The sequence below is a fragment of the Thermobia domestica genome, chromosome 8 (genome assembly GCF_964235325.1).
Source record: "Thermobia domestica chromosome 8, izTheDome1.hap1.1, whole genome shotgun sequence".
Lineage (NCBI taxonomy): Eukaryota > Metazoa > Arthropoda > Insecta > Zygentoma > Lepismatidae > Thermobia > Thermobia domestica.
Window position 1 is genome coordinate 294,834,773 of NC_137461.1, and position 22,638 is coordinate 294,857,410.

At 36.2% G+C, this 22,638-nt stretch overlaps 1 protein-coding gene across 1 annotated transcript; it reads left to right on the forward strand.

Annotated features, from left to right (window-relative positions):
- Positions 1 to 11,014: 11,014 nt before the first annotated feature.
- On the forward strand, positions 11,015 to 22,329 carry LOC145692047 (uncharacterized). The gene is made up of 3 exons (XM_081767338.1): positions 11,015 to 11,130; positions 18,663 to 18,965; positions 22,208 to 22,329. The coding sequence occupies exons 1-3, from the start codon at positions 11,050 to 11,052 to the stop codon at positions 22,307 to 22,309; spliced, it is 486 nt and encodes a 161-aa protein (XP_081623464.1). The 5' UTR covers positions 11,015 to 11,049; the 3' UTR covers positions 22,310 to 22,329.
- Positions 22,330 to 22,638: the final 309 nt, after the last annotated feature.

A 22,638-nucleotide genomic window follows, 5' to 3' on the forward strand; every position in this document is an offset into this window, starting at 1 on the left:
TTTACCTTATTTTCGGTAAATGACATTAGCCTTTTCGTTGACTCATCATTATGTTACATCTTCGTTAGTAATACGCGTGGTTTTTCATTTTCCTAGTTATTAACAAAGATCTGAAATATGATGGGGAAATAGAAGCAAGAATATTAATAGCGAAAGAAGCCTCCAGGAAGGAGACAAACATTGCTAGTAAATATTTGAAATGTGAAGGAGAAATGATAAAAAGAAGGATAGGAATGGCGGAAGAAGTTTTTAGAAAGAAGAACATATTCTGAATACTAAACATTTCGTGAGAAACGTTGGAGAAGAAACGTGGACATTGCAAATGAGAAATGAAACGTAGCTGGAAGAATAGAAAATATGGATGGGTATGGAGAAGATAGCAGAAAATTGCCCAAGTGGAATGAGAAACCATTGATGAGGTATCAGCAAGAATAGGATACAGAAGAGCACAAGAGAAGATAGTTAAAGAGAGGAAAGGAAGCTGTGTGGATAGTATTTGCGAAGAAAAAAATATTAGGATTCTGATAGGTTGTATAGTAGAAGATAAAAGAGGGAGGAAAACAAAAACTACAGGAATTGACAATAAACAAGCTAATTCTTAAAACAAAAGATAAGTGAAGCAGTAATATATCGGAGCCTTTAAATTTATGGCAAATGACTTGTAGGTGAGTAATGATGACCGGTCTTAGAGATTCAAAAAGGAAATCTATTCCCATCTACTCGTATTTAGAAGTATGCATATTATGCTCAACTTTTAATATATTAGTGTTCGTGTATTACATGACAGATATAAATCACATTTGGAGACATTTCAAATCCTGTATATAGAGACTTGCGTTTTCATAGCACTCCGTTTCCTGTGTATTCAAATGGATGGACAACAGCAAGAGTCCAAGGTTACCGTTTCACAAAACAACAAAGAAATATGTGCATTTGAAGTAAACGAGGAATCACAAACAGTTTTATAATGAGCAGTGACATTCCATAAGGACATGAAGCCCTGATTGTTGTCAATTTTCAATCGTATGGATTCGTAGGAGATTACTTTACATTAATAATATAAGGTAAGGCATAAGATTGGCGATTTCTATTGCTTTATACTTTTGATAGTTCTAAAATCATTGCAAGATAGCATGACCTTCATTTAAAAGATTTCATTTCTCTAGAAATATGGTAGTTGTTTGATGAATGTTGTCGGCGCAATACCATACTCGTAACTAATCCTATAGCAAAGGGACATCTGATGGACGTTCAAGAGATGACAGTCTAGAGACGTATGGATACTATTATTTGTCAGTGAAACTATGGAAACCAAATATCTTCTCACGTCCCTGAAACAAAATTTCCGTGTGACATTTCCGGATTATTTTCGGAATAACCACAAGACGATTCTTCGGCTCCAAGGGAAATCCTGTGGACATTTTCATTTCCCTTAACTATAGGAAGGCAAAAGCGGGGTACAAATTGTAACCCATTTATATTTTTCTATGATAGCTCTGTAAGTAATGGTTGTTAGTTTTCTATTTTTCTTATAGATGACTTTAAATTAATGAAGAATATAGCAATGAGATAATTTTTGTATAGAAAGTGTTAGTTTTCGTTTCGAGTGGAATTCCAAATATACTCCACTCGACACTCTGAAAATAATTTAAATTATTGCAATGCGCATTTTTCAACATTTCGGTTGGCACTACTGCTTCGTAAAATAATACATTCTCAGAAGAATGATCTAATATTACATTAACAAGCATTGGAATCGTCACTTGGCATTGACTATTGTTGTGTAACAGCTACCCACATAGCACACTACGTCCCTGGGATGTCCCATTTTGATCCCAATCATCCCATTCGGTTCCCGGGATTATCAGGACAATGAGAAGACATCCCATGGATGTCCTGCATGGGACGTCCTGAAGGATTCCCATGTAGGATGTCCAATGGACGTCCCGGATGGGACAGGAGGTCCGAGGGAAAACCAATAGACATCCCTTCGTGGTCCCGTTGAATATCCCGTATCCCGGGATATTAGCAGACATCTGGATCTCCCGCGGAAATCCTGTGGATGTCCCGGGAGCACATTCGGATAATCCCGGGATGGCCCGTCGTCCCTTGTGGGCTCAGTATCGGACATCCCGTGGACGTACTTGTGCTATGTGGGTAGCTAAAGCTCCAGAATGAACTGTGCAACCCTGACCTAACAAGGAATAGAATCTGGACTTCTTGCATATGATTCTTCATCTGATGATGATTATATTAAGAATTAAGTAGAAGAAATTGACTACCAAACTGATGAAAATAATGATTTTAAATTTGTCACGACAAAACACATATCACAACAAAAATACGCTGGGGTTCAATTTGTACCCTGCTTGGCACTTCGTGGGTATTAAATAGCTTGGTTCTCTAAGGGTTAAAGTTTATGTTACGGGTCTGCATGACAAGTGCATGACAAGTGTGAGACCTGTGCAATACTCAAAGAGACGTTTTGTGGACATCTTGTGGTATGCGGGTATTTGTTCTGTAAATGAATAAGTGCTAGATTTTCTGGATTTGTACAAACGAGTTTGTTCAAAAGTGGATTGTATCCATGATGAATAGATTAAATATATTTTATTGATTCTTTCTATTAAATTAAATACGGCTAAAGTATTTAGTTATAATTGCAAGATTCAGTCATCTCAGGTTCGATAACAACGAGTTGAGTTTTAATTATAGAACTGTATTAGACTTCCAAAGCTTAAAAATCTAATATTGAAACCAAATGGGTAAAGTGTAGGAACCATATGCAAATGATTTCTCTTGCTCTGATGGCTGTCAACAGATAGATAGACATACATAGTTGTTGTATAATACGCACTTTTCATACTTATGCAAAAACTATTTGTTGGTGTAATGACTAGCACACACACCTTTTGACATATGTAGTTCCAGGGTCGATTCCCGGTGGGAAAGCATTTGAACGCATTACAGCGATTCAGATTTCAGCTTATAACTTTAAGTTCTCGTCTCGTATAGCCTCTGAGCTGAAAAGAGACGCTAAACGTCACGAAACAAGCATACTTATAGAAAGCTTAATTAGAAACTGTAATAAGTGAGAACGCAAATGCTTAATTTGCCTCTATGTTTTCTTCTGTTCCTTTAATATTGTCTTTTGTTACATGTGCTAATCATGCTCATAGACTGACTAGAGATTTATTGTTGATAGGCATCGGTTGTTAAAATTCTCTCGAAATCTGATACTTACAAAAAATATTTAATTCTCTAGTATTAGTTTTGAGAATCTAGTATATATATTTTTATTTTCATCTTTTCATGACACAATTACGGTAAGACATTCTGCAGTCCTGACGTGACATTTTAATTTTCTACAGCATATCACTAATGGAAACCTAATTTTGCCGATGCGCAGACGCGGTTTGCGCAAGTGTTTAGTTTTATCAGAGAAGCAAATTTTGTGTTGCAATGACGCAAGCCAGCACGAAATAGTGCCTTTAATGTTTTAATGGTTTGGCACTTAGACATGCGTCGCTGCATGCCCCAATACCAAAAAAAGTATCTATTAAAGTGGCGGAATATATTGGATCTAATTGTGAATTTGCATGGCTTAGGACCGGAAATTTGTACTTATGAAACTGGCAACATTGTATTGGAGTTGCCCCATATCGTTTAGAAATAGTGATCTTTCCGTAATAACTGTGATAGAGTAGGCATGTGTTTGTACTTTCACTTCTCGTATATCAATTTCGGAAGTATATTTTGTAACAGCGGCGCAAATCTATCTTCTACATTGGGGAAGGAGGAGAAGTAAGACCGTTTCTTTTTCTTTTCTTTTCTTTCTTTTCTTTTTTCAAGCGATGCTCAAAATGTTTGTTAAGTCGAAAAACAATCGTGTGGAGGATCAGGAAGCAGAGTTGTCTTCAACATTGGGAGTCGGGCAGATTTAAGACTTATTCTGGGGGACATAAATTTTATCTCACTTCTCTTTGTGGTAATCGGACACAAATCATCACATTTTTCCCGAAAAAATACACTTCAAATCGGGTTATTTGGGGGGACAGTCCCCAGTTCTAAGATTGGAGGGGACATGTTCCCCTCACTTCCCCGGGATTTGCACTAGTGTTTTGTAATATTAGTAATGATAATAATCGTTCAGAAAAAAATATTAACACCAAGTGAACATGTTAGTATGCAAATCATAAAATAGATTGTAAAAAGATTTGAATTACTCCACTGATGACTCAATATGTTAGATCAATTGAAAAGTAATATGCTCATTACCTCAATTTTAATCTGGATTTGGTGGTGGGTCTCACAATGCTCAGCACTTTAATTATTTCACTAGCAGCATAGCTAAAATACAATTTCTCATTCTACAATGAGTTATTATATCTGAAAAAATATCGGGCCTTATGCGGAGTCGTTTTGACGCGTGATTAGTGCCATACAAAAGCGTCCTACTAACATATATTTCCTACAGTAGTCAGGTTTTTAGTATGACGCTAATCATACCTCACACAACTCTGCATAAGGCCCATCACCTCTGTGAATGCTACAGTTTTATACGTATTTTGCAACAAGTAACAGCAAGGGATAAAATTAAATAATTAGAATGACTAGAAAATATTAACAGAAAAAGTATTAACAAAATTTATAAATGACAACATTCACAACTGAATTTTGAACAATGCAGATCAGAAAATGCTTTCAGGTGTGAAAATATCTGCACTAGATGGAAGTTTGTACATGAGGGATATTTGGATCATTGCAAACTTAAGTATGGAAACATAATACATGTAGTGCAAACAGATATTCGTAAAGAAAGCAGGAACTCACATTTTAATTTGTTATTTACCATTTCATGAAGATATATAATATTAGTTTTTTTTTTCGAGGAATACTAACTCAGAAGTTTCATGATAATTCATTACTTGACTTAAGTAGTACTGGAACTATGTGACGAACAATGGCTAAAAACAACTTGACAACAGTGTTTTGCTTAACAAGATGTGTGAAACAGCCAGGCCAGCAACCAAATAGACGATAACATGTAACTAGAGAAAAATAACACGGTTGATATCAAAAAGTTAAACTTCAAATTTTGAATTTCTGTAATCTATAAAAGATTTCTAAAATTTCCCTAGATTTCTCCTATTCTAATAGTAATAACGCTTTGAGTGAAAATAACTTTGTCATCAATGCTAATTCACCAGATAATTATGTGTCTTTTACACTTTCAACAATTACAAGGAGTAAATGCATAATTCTTATTAGAACAGAAATAACAGCTATGCTAGTTAACAATATATCTTTTACAAAAATAAATGGTTATTCTCACCAGAATAATAGCTGTTATTGGCAACTAAACACACAACTCTCAGGACTATAAAAATGAACTTTCTCAAAAACCACAGAACACAATTTACCCTGAAGCATGTAATTTTGTTCAGCTTGGAGTGATCTATCAAATGGTAAATGTCTCATCGTCGGACAATATTTGAGGTAAACAGAAATTGAAGTGTAAGATGTAACATGTCGTTATAGAAATAGAAAGTAATTTGAGAGCTGATTCCAGTGTTGTCAACAAGTTGATACAAAAAGTCGCTAAATAAGAGATGAAATTACTGCAATTTTGGGTGAAAAGTCGCTAAAAATTATTAGTGGAATTTCGGTTTTCTCTCTCGCTCATATATATACTTGGGTCGAGCGCAAAACGAATGAGAGAGTGTTAGAAATGGTGGGTGAGAAAAGAACACTTTTAGATATTATTAGGAAGAGGAAGAGAAACTGGTTGGGACATTGCCTAAGAAGAGATTGTATCATGAGGGATGTCCTAGAGGGTATGGTGGCGGGAAAGAGAGGGAGGGGACGAAAGAGACTACAATTAATGGATGATATTAAAACAGAAAGATCATACGCGAAGACGAAAAGGTTAGCGGAGGACCGTGGAGCATGGAAGCTTCTCAGCTGCAGCAAGTGACCTGCCAATAAAGGCAGAATACCTATGATGATGATGATATATATATATATATATATATATATATATATATATATAATGATCAATTCAACCCATAGTGTTAGCTGCGCTACAAAAACGTAAATGAAAGATTCATAAGTAACGAGCAATAATTTCACTTTTAAAACAATAAATGTTTTAAAACTTTATGACCAATTTCACTTCAATAAAATCAAAAACGAGTTTAAAAAAACTATGAAAAGCAAAAGTCGACAAAAAATCTTACTTCTCTTCTACTCGCGCTTTTACAGATAACCAGCTTGTTATTGGTAATATACTATGTGCCTCTAAACGTAAGATCTGCAAACTAAAATACATTAAAGGTTGGAGTTGGTCCACGTTAAAGGGCAAGAGATAACAGCAATCAAAGTTGGAATATGGAGATAAATGCTATGTACTTTCCCAACTCGACAACACCTGCACTGATTCAAATAAGCAATTAAGGAAAATAAGCATATCTGAACTGATTCAAGCTAATAGTACTTAATTACAGGAAAAGTTGTTCACAGTACAAAAGTCCCTAGATTTGTAAATAAGTCGCCAAATTGTAATTCAAAAAACACCAAAAACGTCGCTAATCGGAAAAATTATTTTTTGTCGCTATACTGGTAGTAGAATCCCCTAGATTTACCGACTTGTCCCCCCAAATTGGCAAAACTGGCTGATTCTTTTGCTTGGATGGGTTATTAGCGCCACCAAGTGGAAATTTTGAGAACAAAATGTTGGGTGTGTTGTGTATGGTACATAGGAGAGTGCTTCCTTACTGAAGATTGTAATAGCAAGGGTAGAACCTCATATGAGATAATGCTGTATATAATAGAAGAAATGTACCAATATAGCCGAACATGTTCTTAATAAGGATGTGGACCAATGAAAATGAAAATAATTTTCTCAGGAATTAAGAGCTATATACAGGGCATCTCAAAAGTCCCCTGACATAGGGTAACTCTGTTATTTATCAGAGTTACAACAAAATGTAAGAGGGGAAACTTTCTCTAATTGTGTAGTGGAAATGGAAAAGGCTGAAAGTGCCAAAAAATAAAAAAATCGATTTTTTGCATGGAATGTGTTGTAAACGACATCGCCAATAACCTAGAGAAGGTCCAAAGTGCCAGAAAAATTCCTACTGGTTTCTAGAGCACTCGCAAGGAGCAGCACCTTAAAGGATAAAGTACAGTTTTAGGAAGTTTTTATTGAATACTGGAAATTTTACTTTGTGGCACTTTCAGCCTTTTCCATTTCCATTACACAATTATGATATTTTCAATCTAAAGTGAAGGAAATTTTCAAATCGAACCAGCCGTTTGGGTTGCACACTCTTTATGCGCCCAATGTTAAATGAAAATGCAACATACAGAGGCTGGGAGAGGGAAGGGCGGAGCGGGAGGTGGCTAAAATTTTGTAAGAGTATGCTGAATGGGGCCATCTTTGAAATGGGGGCTGGCCATCCACACGTTAATGTAAAGGACAGGAAATTAACTCATTAATGAAATGGGGGCCAGATAAACGGCAATGTTTCATTTTCATTTAACATTGGGCGCCTAAAGAGTGTACTGTAGGATGGCCCTTAATTACATGGCGAAATTTTTTTTTTTTCGAATTTCTTTGTTCCCAACCCCTAATTTGGTTCCATATCGGACACAATTTATCCATGAAAAAAAATGGGCTCAATCGAAGAATAATTAACTGACCCCCAAGCGACCTAAAGTTTGAATGCATATCCAATATGTTAATATATAGGAAAAGTCTGGAATAAACCCTTCTTACTTTAAGGCGGCTGAAGGGAAAGGGACCAAATCATGGATACAGGGATTGGAAGTAATCCACATCTGACCCTGAGAAATAGCTATTTTGAAGTCCGCAATTTTGTATTCGGACCCAAAATTTTAAATAGGAATGATGTTTTATGACATCGTTTTTGGGTAACCTTTCACTATAAAAACATATCTTTCTATATTTTCAACTTATCTCTGGTCATTTAATTCTTTTTAACTTTGAAATAATAGTTTATTATCTTTCAATATTGTTTTACTATACTAGTACTAAAATATTATTATCTTTCAATATTGTTTTAATATACTAATACTGAAATATTAATATACTATTACATACATGTAACAAGGAAATAATTATATATGTTGTTATATAATTACATCCCGTCGAAATACACACCAGCCAATATTGAATATATTTATATGAAATGAAATTACGTAAATAATATAATGAATGTTTAAAATGATAATAAAAGAAAGCCGAAGGCTGTGGATAACTAGGCAAATTCTACTGCATCATTAGGCCAATTTTTGTAGCATCTGGATACTTTTTCTGTGTTCACTGACTATCTGCAATATATATTGTTTCTCTTTTTCGTCCTTTTTAAAAATGTTCCCATATTCTTCTCTCTCTGCAACATCATTCACCACCACAATGTTTTTCAATATATTAAACCCACGTTGAAAGTTCATATCTTCTTTCCAAGTATATGGGCATATGCATTTCTTTCTTTACTATGTGGTTTAATTCAAATAAGGGAAACTATTCAACAATCTTATAAATCTGCAGCCGTACAGAGATATAAACTCACAGAATATTAAGTTTTATTACTTCGGAGTTTTTATTTTCCATAGTTGATAATTATTACATGTTCAGAGATAAGTAGAAAATAAAGGTAGACGTCTGTTTGTCGTCAAAAGCTACCTCAAAATGATATATCATACGAGGTCATTTCTATTTAAAATTTTGTGCCCGAATCCAAGATGGTGGACGTAAAGATATGCCTAATCTCGGTCACTACTCAGTATCAGGTATGGATCTATTTCTACAATCTCTATCCAAGATATGATTCCTTTCCCTCAGCCATTTTTAAGTTACAAGAGTTTATTACAAACTTTTGCCATATACTATACATTGTAAATGCATTCAGATGTTTAGGTCGCTTGGGGGTCGGTTAAATATTCTTCGATTGAGTCCATTTTTTTCACAGATTAATTTGATCCGAGATGGAAAAAATTTAGGGGTTGGGAGCAAAGAAATTCGGAAATCGAAAATTAAGGACCACCCTAACAGCACAAACGGCTCGTCCAATTTAAAATATTCCTTCACTTTAGATTGAAAACATGACATTTTCAGACGGTTTCCCCTCTTACATTTTGTTGTAACTCTGATAACAGAGTTACCCTATGTCAGGGGTCTTTTGAGACACCCTATATATAGTAGTACAAGGAGCTGTAAACCTTGTAAAAGAAAGGCTATTATGGTGTAAAATGGAAAATACTTCGCTGAACTTTGAGTGTTAAATGGAAGTCGGTGAGTCCGAACATTTTCATGTGTTTTTATGCGATAAAAATTCTGTTAGTCATCGTTAAGGAACTCAATCTGTGTTCGAATATTCATATAAAGATCCTTTTGTATATATATATATATATATATATATATATATATATATATATATATATATATATAAAATCTTATGTAACCTGGAAGGAGAATTTAGCAAGATTTCTAGCTATTAGTAATTTTCATTATTTATTGAATCTGCCGAACATAGCAGAGGAAATTCAGTGTTGTCAGTTCCGAAATATTAGACTATCTAACATTCGACACGTGCCTCATTATTTGAGAAACGCAAATCCAATCAATTCGAAGATAGGATGATTTCTTCAAGATTGGAGATACCTTATCCATACTAGTGTCCATGCTTACTTACTTTGGTAGGTTTCATGAACACAGCGTAGCAAAGTGTAAATTAAAATTTTGGGCTATATGCCATTCAGTGTGTCCCGCGTAGCGTAGCCGCTAATGCTCTCGCCTTCGGTGCGAGCGGTCACGGGTTCGATTCCTGGTGGGGGCACTGGGTAGAAATAGTGTAAAACGCTTTTTCAAGCCAGTCATCCTGAATGAGGTTTTCCTTATTCACACCAGGCAAATGCCGGGGTGGTACCTAACTTATAGGTCCCAGGCCACTTCCTTCCTTCCCTTTCCCCGGATTGTGTGCTCGCCGAGGGACGTCATCCCTCAAATCGTGACGGAATAAATGATCTTAGATGCCGAAAGCCCAGAAATCTACAATCCTAATCCATTCAGTGTGTCTTCCAGAATCCATTCGTTTTTGGAGGGTACTGCCCCCGGAGAAAACCAAAATATATTTATTTAATATAATAATAAATAGAATAGTACCAGCAGTGCCCTTCGGAATACTAAGTGTGCCCCCCGAAACATTGTTTCTGAAGGAAACACTGATGCCATTGGCCATATTGTCTATTATCATTTGGATGGTGTCCAAATGAAGAAAAACAAAAATAATAGATGAGAATTAGTTTCACCTTAACAAGCGGAGTGGTTCTCGTACATCATGAATTTTAAGGTTTACGTTTTGTCTCGATTTCCTCAAAAATTATGCATAAGGATTTACAGTCATTTATATCATTTTGTTCAGCTAAGTGAGGTCTATCGATTGGTAAATCTGTTATCTTTGCACTTTTTTCCATCTCACTCTAAGAATATTCTAGGGTATTGATAATAGTGTATTTTTGTTTATGTTAATTTGTTCTAGTGTAAGCGTGTCAATAACAAATTCTTATATAGACGAAAGAGTATAAATTTGCCAGTTACACAATTTGTTGGTTGGGGGGCGCGGTGGCTCAGTGGTAGAGCGTTCACCTCCGGTGCTTGGGGTCCCTGGTTCGATTCCAGCTCGCGCCGTGTGGACTTTGTGGTAGACAAACACCGTGCTCGTGGTTTTTCTTGGGGTTCTCCCGTTTCCTCCCACTTTCTTCATTCCACCATTTCACTCATTTCTCATTATCACTGTCTGCTTTAGCCTAACCGGCATAAGCGTGGGACGTTTAACTTAAAGATTTCATTTCATTTTCATTTCATTTAAAATTGGTTGGTTCACTCACATGAATGAACTAGGACTCAAAGAACTAAGTTGAATTTTTACAGAGGCTCAAATCAAGAATACTGAACAAAAGCTTAATGATTACTTGTTTCTTTGTTTGTCTTGCAGATTCCAAGATTAACAAGAAGGAAAAGCGATGGATAGACAAGATATAAGGTTATGCTTTCACCTTATGAAGCTACTGATTATTTTAATGAATTGCTTTAGTTCTGAAGGGGTAAGTTACACGTGAAAAGATTCAGATGAAGAGTAGCCCATCTGTGTTTGATAAGAAATAGGGAATGAACACCTAACCCAGATAGATTTTCTTGCACTCTGACAACTCAAAATTTCTTGCTCATATGTAAGAGTGTCCTACTTAAAAAACTCCCATCCATTCCGAATTAACTGATATTAATTAAAAATTAAGACACTTAAAATTGTGACAATCTTACAATTGAGCGCTTAGAGGACAAAGGTGTTAGGTTACATTTGTTTGAAACGTTGAATTCTGGTGATTCATGCATGTATTATACGTTAGTCATGCTACATAACACATCATTTAGTGAGTCCTCGTCCAAGTGAAGAGATTTGGAAACGATGAAGAGTGTATGTTAACAAACATAGTTGTGAAAGTCAATTTTCCCGAAATGTACAATTTGTTACATACCATCTTTACTCTTTAACCGCTTCAATTACATGATAAGTGCAACCCTACATATTTAAACATATTTTGCTATTTTCAAAAACTGTAATTTAATGGAAATGTATTGCAGTACTTTTTTTGAGTAACACTTTTAAAATCAGTGCATATTTAAGGACACTATAGCCTTTTACTTAGGAAGCTGCTGTTTGTAGCCCAATTGCCTTAGCTTCTTAGTTCGTACGTCTTTCGAAGCAAACAGACTTTTGAATATTATTCGCTTAAGATCCATACATTGGGAAAATATTTCCAAATTTCTTAAAATTTCCGATAGATGAAACGCCAAATCTATCCCAAGCATGTTCGCCAGAAGGGAGGTAAAGGGCCCAACCCTCCTGGCTGACGAAAATGTATACGTAATATAGCAAACCACGTATATTAAATACCAGAAATACCAAATGTAATATAGGAACCATGGAGATGGCCTCTCCAAGAAAATTTTCTTCGGGCACCCCTGATCCCAAGTTAAGTTATGGTGATTGGGCATTGTGTCATAGACCCCCACTGATAAATTGAACCCCCCCTCTCTCTCTCTCTCTCTCTCTCTCTCTCTCTCTCTCTCTCTCTCTCTCTCTCTCTATATATATATATATATATATATATATATATATATATATATATAGTGTGACATTCTCTGGAGTACTGTGTAACTGTAAAACTGTTGATAAACGTATGTAGAGGACGTATTCCTGAAAATGATTCGACTTTTACATGCAATAGACACCACCAGAGTTGCCAACTTTTGATAAGAAAAAATCTGGACGGCACAATCGGTGTTGGAGCCCCCCTTCCTCTCCGGATTTTGATGTGGATGGTTCATTATTAATGTTATCCTCATTATCATCCATCCTTGTATGTAAAAAAAAAAAAAAAAAGTTAAAGAACAGAATAATACTGCACAGAACAGGTTAATGTAAACAATGGGATATTGCTTGCCAAACGAAAAGTGAAGCGGAAAATGCCGACAGTGGTGACAGATCTGGCAGAGGTCCGGCACCCGGTATAGTTAACGTGGCGGTCACCCGGTGAAGTGAGCGCTAGTATTATTGCGTCAGCAGTCGCTTTTATTTAGAGGTTGCAAAAACAGTATATTTCATGCAGCGCTAAAAATCTTATCATCATAATCGGCTCTATTATAAACTCAAAACAATTAGGAAATAAATTAAATACGAGCTGCTATTTTTTCATGAGTCAAATTAAAAGACAAATTTGTTAAATTGATTATACATAAAACTGTCCGTGTAAAAATGTTATTCCTTTGTAAAAAAAAAAAGGCCCAAAAAATATTAAATTTGAAAATCGATAAATAGGGACAATATGCGTCCCGACGAGTGTCCGGTCGGGACGCGGGACAAATAAGTCAAAAATCGGTACAATCCCGACAGAATTGGGACGATTGGCAACCCGGGATACCACAATAAATTGTTATTATGTTAATTTATCGGCAGTGGAGGTGGTTACTCTGGGTTTCAAGTGCCCACATGTAACGTGTAGAGATCATTCGAGGCTGTATTTTACCATAAAGCAATGGTTGTGTTGTCAGTAAGTATTAGATGGCAATTCAATCTGGATTCAAGGGGAAATCTGAGGTTACTTTAAAGCAAAACCATATCCGAAAGCAGAACGCTGTCGTGTCTAGGTGGTTACCACTCTGGTGAGCTCTGTATTTATTGTCAGGAGGAAATAGTGTGAGTGCAACTTTAAATTCATTTTATTATTACATAAAAGCAACAATGAGTAAGTAATGAAGTCAAACTAAATTTGGGAAAGTAACTATGACAACTAAATGTTATTTTATTTGCATAACTTATTTTAACTACTAGTATTATATTACCGCTGTTATGATGGATATATTTTCTTCGAAGATTCTATGCTCTTTTTTAAAATGCAGCAAAAAGTAGAAACGTTATTTTCTACTCTCTAATACGTTTTAGATAAAATAATGTATTTTAGAAGTTTTTTAATTTGTATTTTCCTTAACTCTTTTCAGTCTTGCAATACATTTATGAGATTTGTCTCTACTAAACTAGTAAATTTGTCTTTTCGATTTCTTTAATTTTCGTATATATTAATTTATAGTATTTTAAGCATTGTGAATTTGAGACTAAAATTATAGTTTATTGTCCAACGATTATGTCCTGTAAACTAAAGGTGGTGAGCACAACTTGAGTGAATTAATGAAATAGTTGGTTAGGCAAACAAGGATAATGGGACAAAACATCCAAGGGAACTGACTTTCTTATTCATCAGATGGCCACGTTGTCTGGAAACTCTTTATATATATCCTTTTTATATAGAGAAAATACTCTGTCACTAAAGCGTTCTGTTAATTTATTTTGAATTTCAAATCTTCTTCACCCTTATTATTGATGTTGTATTGATGCAATGTAAGGCCAATATTTGTAAGAGATCAGATGTAACTTACAAGGAACGTTCACGAAGTGTCCCCTCGGGATTCGTCTAAAATTTATTTAAATGTAAAGTTCTCCGCGACCCAAAGTGTATTGTACTAATTTTAGCGGCCCATAAGGGTAATTTGCATATTTATGGGCCTTCATATATCCGGAATTCATACACTACTATAACGCTTGGTCACCGAGAAAATTTTATATGAATTTGATGTATCACATGCACCTATTCCCATTTGAAAAACCGAAAGGCGAATCCAAGATGGCGGCTGGTGTGGATAACATGTGTCAAAGAAGCAGTACTTGATCCAATTTGTTTTCCATATGCCCAAATTCATGTACAGTTACATCTAAAGAAACTAAAAGCAATTTTGTGACTGAGCGTTATAGTAGTGTACGATTGAAAATGAAATGAAATGAAATCTTTGAGTTTTACGTCCCACGCTTATGCCGGTTAGGCTAAAGAAGACGGTGATGATGAGTAATGGGTGAAATGAATAAAGTGGGAGGAAACGGGAGAACCCCGAGAAAACCTACGCACACGGTGTTTGTCCACCACAAAGTTCACTTGGCGGGGGCTGAGATCGAACCCGGGACCCCAAGCACCAGAGGTGAACGCTTTACCACTGAGCCACCAAGTGTACGATTTAATTTCGGGTATATGAAGGTTCATAAATATGCAAATTACCCATATGGGCCAATAAAATTAGTACAACACACATTGAGTCATGGAGAACTTTGCATTTAAACCAGTTTTACATGAATCCCGAGGGGACACTTCGCGAATGTACCTTGTTAGACCTAAACGCAGCGACGTAACTAGACTAGTTACCACCCGAGGCAAGAGCTCTGACCAACCAAACCAAAACGTTCCCCGACTACAAATAATATTAGCATCACACAATAATTCTCCTAATTCCATTTTTTCTTCAAGTGGTAAAGCTTAATTTCAAAATTGCAGTATATAATTTAATTTTTAGTACAAGATAAAGCAGCAAACTAATTACTATTTGTTTGCCAAATAATCTGAGAGTACAATTCTTGACATATCCTGATAGTCTTATCATAACTGCAAATCACGATGTTTTTGGACTTATTTCGGGATATGCAAGTGTGTAGAATGAATCAACAGTCTGTTGCTTTAGAATAGAATATTTTAATTATGACAAACAGTCAAGTTGTTGTCTCGAGTATTATCTCGGACGTTTTACAAATCTCCTAAATCGATGTAAGTTAAATGAAAACACAAAAAACTGGAACTAAAATTTAATTTAGTGGACTTTTCTAGCTGCAAAAGGTTTTTACAATGTCCTCAAAAGTTAGCTTTAAAGCAAGCTTATGCTCTATGGTTATGATCCTAAGGTTGGTGAGTTGTTCTTGTTCTGTTAAGTTTCTGAGGTAATTTTTTTGTGATCTTTAGTTTGCTTAAATTCCTTTCATAGCCTTATAATGAAAATACATATTTGCCCAGTTTTGTCCCCCCACAATCCGACGCCCGGAGCACAAGCTCCGTTTGTCCCCTTTAGTTACGTCACTGCCTAAGCGAAGGCGAAAGGCAATGCGTAAAGGATAGTGATGAGCAAATGCAAGACCAAGACCAAGACCCGGGTGGTCTTGGTCTTGGTCTTGCTCTTGCACATGCGGTCTTGGTCTTGGTCTTGCACTGGAACCCTCGGTCTTGGTCTTGGTCTTGGTCTTGCACACCTAGTCTTGGTCTTGGTCTTGGTCTTGCACACCCAGTCTTGGTCTTGCTTGCAAGAGTCTTGCAAGTTTTGCTTTTAAGAAATCTATGCTTGTCATAAGTCAATTTTACTCTGGATATAAGGGATAATAAATCCTACATTGCGTCAATGGTGAGGGAAATACAGTGTATGTTTCTAAATGTAATATATTTTACCTTCGTGTAAGTGTGATGATACTGTACAACATAGGCGATGGCCTTTACTTTTTTTTCAATGGGTGATCACGCTTCATTACTTATAAGATAAATCACAACATTTCGTAATATTTTTATATGTTTTAACAGACCCAACACTCCACTGGTTCCCAAACTGGGGAGACTACCCCTGACAGTGCGCAATAAAGAAAACCAAGACGGCACAAATACCATAAATTGCAAAATTATTTTTACACTCTAAAGGCGTCAGATTTTTTAAATTTACAACCACGATTAGCTCATCTTTGTATTGAACAAACTCCCAATTAAATATTGAAATTTTGTTTTACTGATTCTAATATGTACTGTATGGGACAGAAACAAGGACATTACGCAAAAACAATGAAACAATTAGACTTTCGAAATGTGGGCATGGAGAAAAAGGAGCGAATCAGCTGGGTTGAACGGAAAACGAATACGAAGGTTTTAGAAATATTAGCAGTAGGGAAGAAAAGAAGAATTTTAGATGTAATTAAGAGGAGGACATTGGCTGAGGAGGAACTGTATTATGAGGGACGTGCTAGAGGGAGGGGGCGAAGGAGATTGTAGTTGAAGAAAGATATTAAGACAGAAAATTGCTACGTTAAGACGAAGAGACTAACTGAGGACCACAGTCATCGAAGCTTCTCAGCTGCAGCAAGTGACCTTCCAATAATGGCAAAATAGCTATTATTATGTCGATGATGATATGTTTTGCAATATTGACCAAAAAAGAGAGAAAAAATTAAAATAATAATAATTAAACCTTTTAATATTTTAGAATATGAAATGAAATTAAATTTGTGAGTTTTACGTCCCACAATTATGCCGGCTAGGCTAAAGGAGACAGTGATGATGAAAAATAAATGAAAATGGTGGAAAGAAGAAAGTGGGAGGAAACGGGAGAACCCCGAGGAAACCCACGCACACGTTGTTTGCCCACCACAAAGTTTACTTGGCGGGGGCTGGGATCGAACGCGGGACCCCAAACACCAGAGCTGAACGCTCTACCACTGAGCCACCGCGGCCCCAATATTTTAGAATAATTTGAGTGAAAACTGAAAACGACTCAACTGTCTATGTCTTTTGTGTACATTCAATTTATATAAATACTTTTGACCTACATTAGAAATACATAATAACGGCATAAAACTTCAAGTTATGTGAAATAAGTACGAAATCACTCTCAGTTGTGAATATAGATTATTTATTGTTGTATAATGTTATATCGTTGAATCCTAGATATGCCGTATACCTAAGGGGGCTATAAGTTATATTGATAAACAATTATTCAACGTATAAGCATCCACCTATGAAATCAAACTTGCGGTCACATGCGCTAAGTTTCTGTCAATGTCATGAAAATGTTATTTCAATATTAATTTTATAAGTACGCATTAAAAATTTCCAACGGATGCTTGAACCTCAGAGCCAAGGCCATACCCAAGTCGGCACCTATGGTGTACGGAATTGCCGATGTTCAATACTACATTTCTTTAGTTTTGGAAGAAGAACACCACTAATATGTTTTGAAATTAAATGAAATATCTAGTTTAACGTCCCACGATTATTACACTGAGGCTAAGGGAAACAGTGATGATGAGAAATGGTGGAATGAAGAAAGTACGAGGAAACGGTAAAACCCACGCACAAGGTGTGTTTGTTCACCAAAGAAGCTCACATAGCGCAAGCTGCAATCGAACCAGGGCTCCATGTACCAGAGGTGAACGCTCTACCACTGAGACACCGTGGCCATAACATTTTCTAGTTTATTTTTACTTATCCACTTCTTATGGACACAACTATTATTCGTATGATTTCCCAAAATCAATCATGGGCCGTCGTGAATGATCAAATGATGACCAAAGTAAATCAGACACTGAAGTTATTATATCTTGTAACAATTCATAGAATTATGCTTTCGGTCGTCTCGTGAACAACCGATTCAAAAAACGACATACTGTAGCTATATGTTACAGGAGCAGATCGACTCACATGGATTGCATAAACTTCTGGGAACACATTCACTCTGGCGGTATTTTTACTGGAGCCAAGAAGTTCACGTGAAAGATGTAATGATTTCCCCCTTCCTTTTTTACATTCTATAAAAAATTAAGTAGTACCATACTTGTGCAAGACTCTTGCGCAAGAGTCTTGGTGTTGGTCTTGGTCTTGCAGGTATGGTCTTGGTCTTGGTCTTGGTCTTGCACCCCTTGGTCTTGGTCTTGGTCTTGCATCGGGATTCCTGGTCTTGGTCTTGGTCTTGGTCTTGCATGCAAGACTCTTGCAAAAACTGCAAGACCAAGACTCTTGCGCTCATCACTAGTAAAGGAGCTATGGTTGCTCTGATAAAGGACCAACACTACCCAGTATAATTTTGAAGTCTTGTTTCATTTGAATCATTTGAATCAGTATTACAGCTAAAGGATCCTACCTTTAAGCCGTTTACTTAGAAAAGTAGGCTAGAACTCGATCAATGTAACTATTGTCAAAACTTTTACAAAGTTCGATATCTAGCGAATACACAGATCCATATTGGCAATCTGGTGATACAGAATATAATTACGACATTAAGACGAGTAATAACGATCTTAAAGCATTTCTTGCCTTAACTATTACCTTAACTATCCCTCTCCGTTAATTTACTCATTCTACAGAAATATTAATATCTCTTAATAATGCTAATTCTAAATTATATTTGCCTAATAAATACTAAAGTGATGTTTATGTCTCTTTGTTGCTAGTTGCGACAAGGTTTCAACGACCTGTTGGTTGGAGTGAAGAGCGAAAATGACGAGCTGATAGCTACGTTGACATGCAAGGAAGACTGGAGCTTTGGTGCTAGTCGATGTACAGTGAAATACCCTCCTGAGGGCGAGCAATCGTCTTATGTGGTAACTGCAGTGTACGCATATGATCAGAAGGGCGAGGGAACAGGAGGCTCATACGAACAAGTAGAAATCAAACCTCATTCTGTATACATTATTGGAAAGTCAAGGAACTTCAGAAGTATTCACTTTGAAGTAGAAATATACGGAAATGATCCTGTAAGTATCTCCAAATTAGCTTTTATATTATTATTATTATTATTATTATTATTATTATTATTATTATTATTATTATTATTATTATTATTATTATTAATGTTAGCTTGAACCAAGCAGATAGGAAGAAAGCAAATTTCTAACTACATATTGATATATGACGTATATAAGCCGACAGAATTCAAATGGGCTGTTTACTATATTCTCATTTTATTTTGTTATAAAAGGGTTGTACTATAAAAGAGTGTCCGATAAAGAATGCAACTTTTGAAATGCCCGCCATTTTTGTTCTAGTAAGTTGGCAACACTGAACGTTACACGATTTTCATCTGTTTTCTTTGTGGTTATAAATATGCCACATTGACTTGATCCCTAGTCTTCCGTTGCAAGCGCTGCTATCGGCTGAAGGAATTCCACTCGCTTTCTCTCGCTTAGCAACAACTGAACCATTATTGGCTCAACGCGTGGGTGTGTGAGGGTGTGAGCGTTAGTTCGCATTTTTACCACGGCTCAAGACATTTTGGCAGCACAATAGTAGTCATGGACCGTCGAATAGCACATGATTGTCACCTGTTTTCTGTATGAGTATGAATTCACAACTTTCACCGCATTTGTAATGAGTTCCCATTATGAGAACACGCTGTTCCGTTGTGAAGCATTCTGTTTTTACTCATAGAGAAAACAGGTGACAATCATGTGCTATTCGACGTTCCATGATTACTAACCACAAAGAAAACACATGAAAGTCGTGTAACGTTCATTGCTGCCAACTTACTAGAACAGAAATGGCGGGCATTTCAAAAGTTACGCTCTTTACGGGACACATTCGGCGATAGAAGTATTTTAATACAGAATATTCACAAGAAAGGATGTGGATAACAATTAGGATTATTTGTATTTTTGTTAGGAATATGTGTTTTATTGTTAGAGGAGAAGCAACAACAGATACAATTGGCTACGTAGCAAATGTGTTTTGACGTATATATATGAATAAATTAACAATCTGTTGAAGGAGAACAAGACCTATCAATTACGTATGACAATTAGCGACATATAGCAGTATTTCTAGTATAATAAAAAGTCACTTCTATAGATTTTCCCAGAGCCTATAGATCTACACAGACCCGCAACTAGGATTTTTGTGAACCGGTTCAAATAACAATGTCGTTCGCGAATGAGCCGGATCTTCTAAACGGCTCTTTTGGATGAGGGAGTGAATTTCAGCTCATCTCTACTGAGTTATGGTTCTTCGGAAGCCATGATTCTTCGGGAGCTGAAATGCCTATGTCGCTCACTCGCGAATTGATCTTTTACTTCTCGAATTTGGTTGTGTCAGTTGCTGTTATGGAGCGATGGTTTCAGTGGTTGTCACTCAGCGGCTCTTCAGTTCAGTTAATTTGATAATAACGATTTTAGTTTTAAAATCCATCCCTCTTATGGTTGTCAAAAAGTGAATCGCTGAGCCATTCAAATGCTAATATATCCTAATATTATAGAATTTACAAACCAAATTTCTGAATAGTAGAGAAGCAATTTTTAACCTAAAAGTGAGAAGCAACAAGATAGTTGAGGGATGAAGTCGTATATTCAGAAGTATTAGCTCAGCATTTATTTGATAATAGGGAGACGAAACTTCTAGAAAATTTCAGTCAAGTTAGCCGTCCGTGGATTCGTATCGTAGACTTCCTGATGGCTAACAATTTTCTCTAAAACGTCACGGGAGCGTCATTTTCGTTTGAGTTCGCATGCACCGATTTCTTTAGCAATGGAATCAATTACATTTCAATCATTAAAGTATTTTTCAGCCGAAGTAGTTTATTATATCTTTCAAGATTAATACTATGCATATTAAAAGTAACTTGATCATTTCAATGGGGACCACGGAGGCTCACAAGGGAAGTTCGGGAGAAATCACTCGCCTGCAGAGAAACTAAGCATGCCGTTTGAAGGACCAATTCTTGCTGATTACAACGAGCTAATAAAATTCATGTACGCTAGAGAACTGTTAGAGTTATTCAACGTGGAAGTTTATAAGAAAAATGAATATATATGTGCATTTAAATGCATTAAGTACGACTTTATTAACTGCAACGAATATTGACATACGAATTGAAATCTATCGGAGGTAACAGCAAAGAAGAAACTGTTTTGTAATAATTAAAGGATCTGTTAGTTAAAATTAGTCATTATACTGTTCACAATAATGATAGGTTAGAGATGAAAATTGATCACTGTTGTTCTTCTGTTCTATGAAGAAATGACACAGACAAAATACTTCCCTGCACCACGAACTTTTTACATGTGCAATTGCGTTGCATCCGTGAAGGACACAGTTCGCATAACCAAAGCGAAAAGCAAATTCGACAGGTGATTCAAAAGGCATATAGTTTGTTCAGTAACCTGCCTTGTGAAACGCAAACTAAAACAATCCAATATATTGCGGTGATCGGAACTGATTCATTAGCATGGACACGAACTTTATTTGTTTTGCTAGTACATCATAACGTCCGGATGACGAAGGTTCATACTATGTACAAATCTCCTGCCATAATCTTTGATTGGTTGGAATCCAAACACATCAAGTGGTTGTAGAAGTCGTGTGCAGTTTTTTTGGTATATTCTCAATTACGTCTTTGGCATTCGTCATCCAACTTGCAATGGGTAATTTGTCTGTGAATGGACCCCAGTGATCAAACAGTAGCAAGTTCAAACCATCAAAACTGCGTAATAACGGTAGGTCGCTAGGAGGCGCAAACGTGCATTTAACGTTGAATCAGTCAAACAGTTCTCAACTGTACAGGAATTTTATTAGTTTGTTGTAATCAGCATGAATCGGTCTTTCAAATGGCATGCTTAGTTTCTCTGAAGTCGAGTGCTTTCCTTGTCAGTGGTAGAGTGCTTACCTCTGGTGCATGGGGAACTAGGTTTGATCCCTCGCCAAGTAAGCTTGTGGTGGACAACATCGTATCCGCGTGTTTTCTCGGGTTACTCCCGTTTCCTCCTACATTGTCATTCCATCAGTTCTTCCATCATCATTCATTATTCATAATCATATGTCTCCCTTAGTGTAAAAGGCACAATTGTGGAGTATTAAACTGAAAGATTTAATATTTGAGAATACGGAAATGCGATGGATGGTTAAAATAGTGTGTCATACAAAGACACAATAACATTGATATAAATGCTTAAACTGTATTAGAGAAGTAGATACCCCGTTCTATGATTGTGTTTTGATTGTATTTCAGAGTGTTCGCGAGAACGAGGTGGAAATGATGGAAAATATGCCTTACAAATCGGAAAAGAATGCGACCAGATTACGAAAGATTGAAAACGCTGAATCCAATTGAATAACAAAAGATTAGTAATGGCGACTGTAAGTATAATACAACATCATTCAATGTCTCGCAATATATGGCATCTACAAATCAAAATTCTGGGATCCGGTGTTCAAAATTTATACTTTTTTTCTCTAAGTAAAGTTTACAACTAAAGATTCTTTGAAGTAGTTTCGTTGAATCTGGTAGGAGTTTGATTTACGAGATTTTTCAGGGTTGACATGGTTAGCGGAAGTTACTTGAATTAAGAAGCGGTAGATTGTGGATAAATAAAGATAGATTAAAAATTAAATACTGGTGCACTGACGACAGTTTACACAGTTAAAATTGCAGTAACTGAC

What these genes read in the sequence shown, in the direction of transcription:
- LOC145692047 (XM_081767338.1), top strand. Translation starts at nt 11,050, where the DNA reads ATGGATAGACAAGATATAAGGTTATGCTTTCACCTTATGAAGCTACTG. An exon ending in ATTGCTTTAGTTCTGAAGGG is followed by an intron (nt 11,131 to 18,662) that starts GTAAGTTACACG and finishes CTTTGTTGCTAG; the next exon opens with TTGCGACAAGGTTTCAACGA. An exon ending in AAATATACGGAAATGATCCT is followed by an intron (nt 18,966 to 22,207) that starts GTAAGTATCTCC and finishes ATTGTATTTCAG; the next exon opens with AGTGTTCGCGAGAACGAGGT.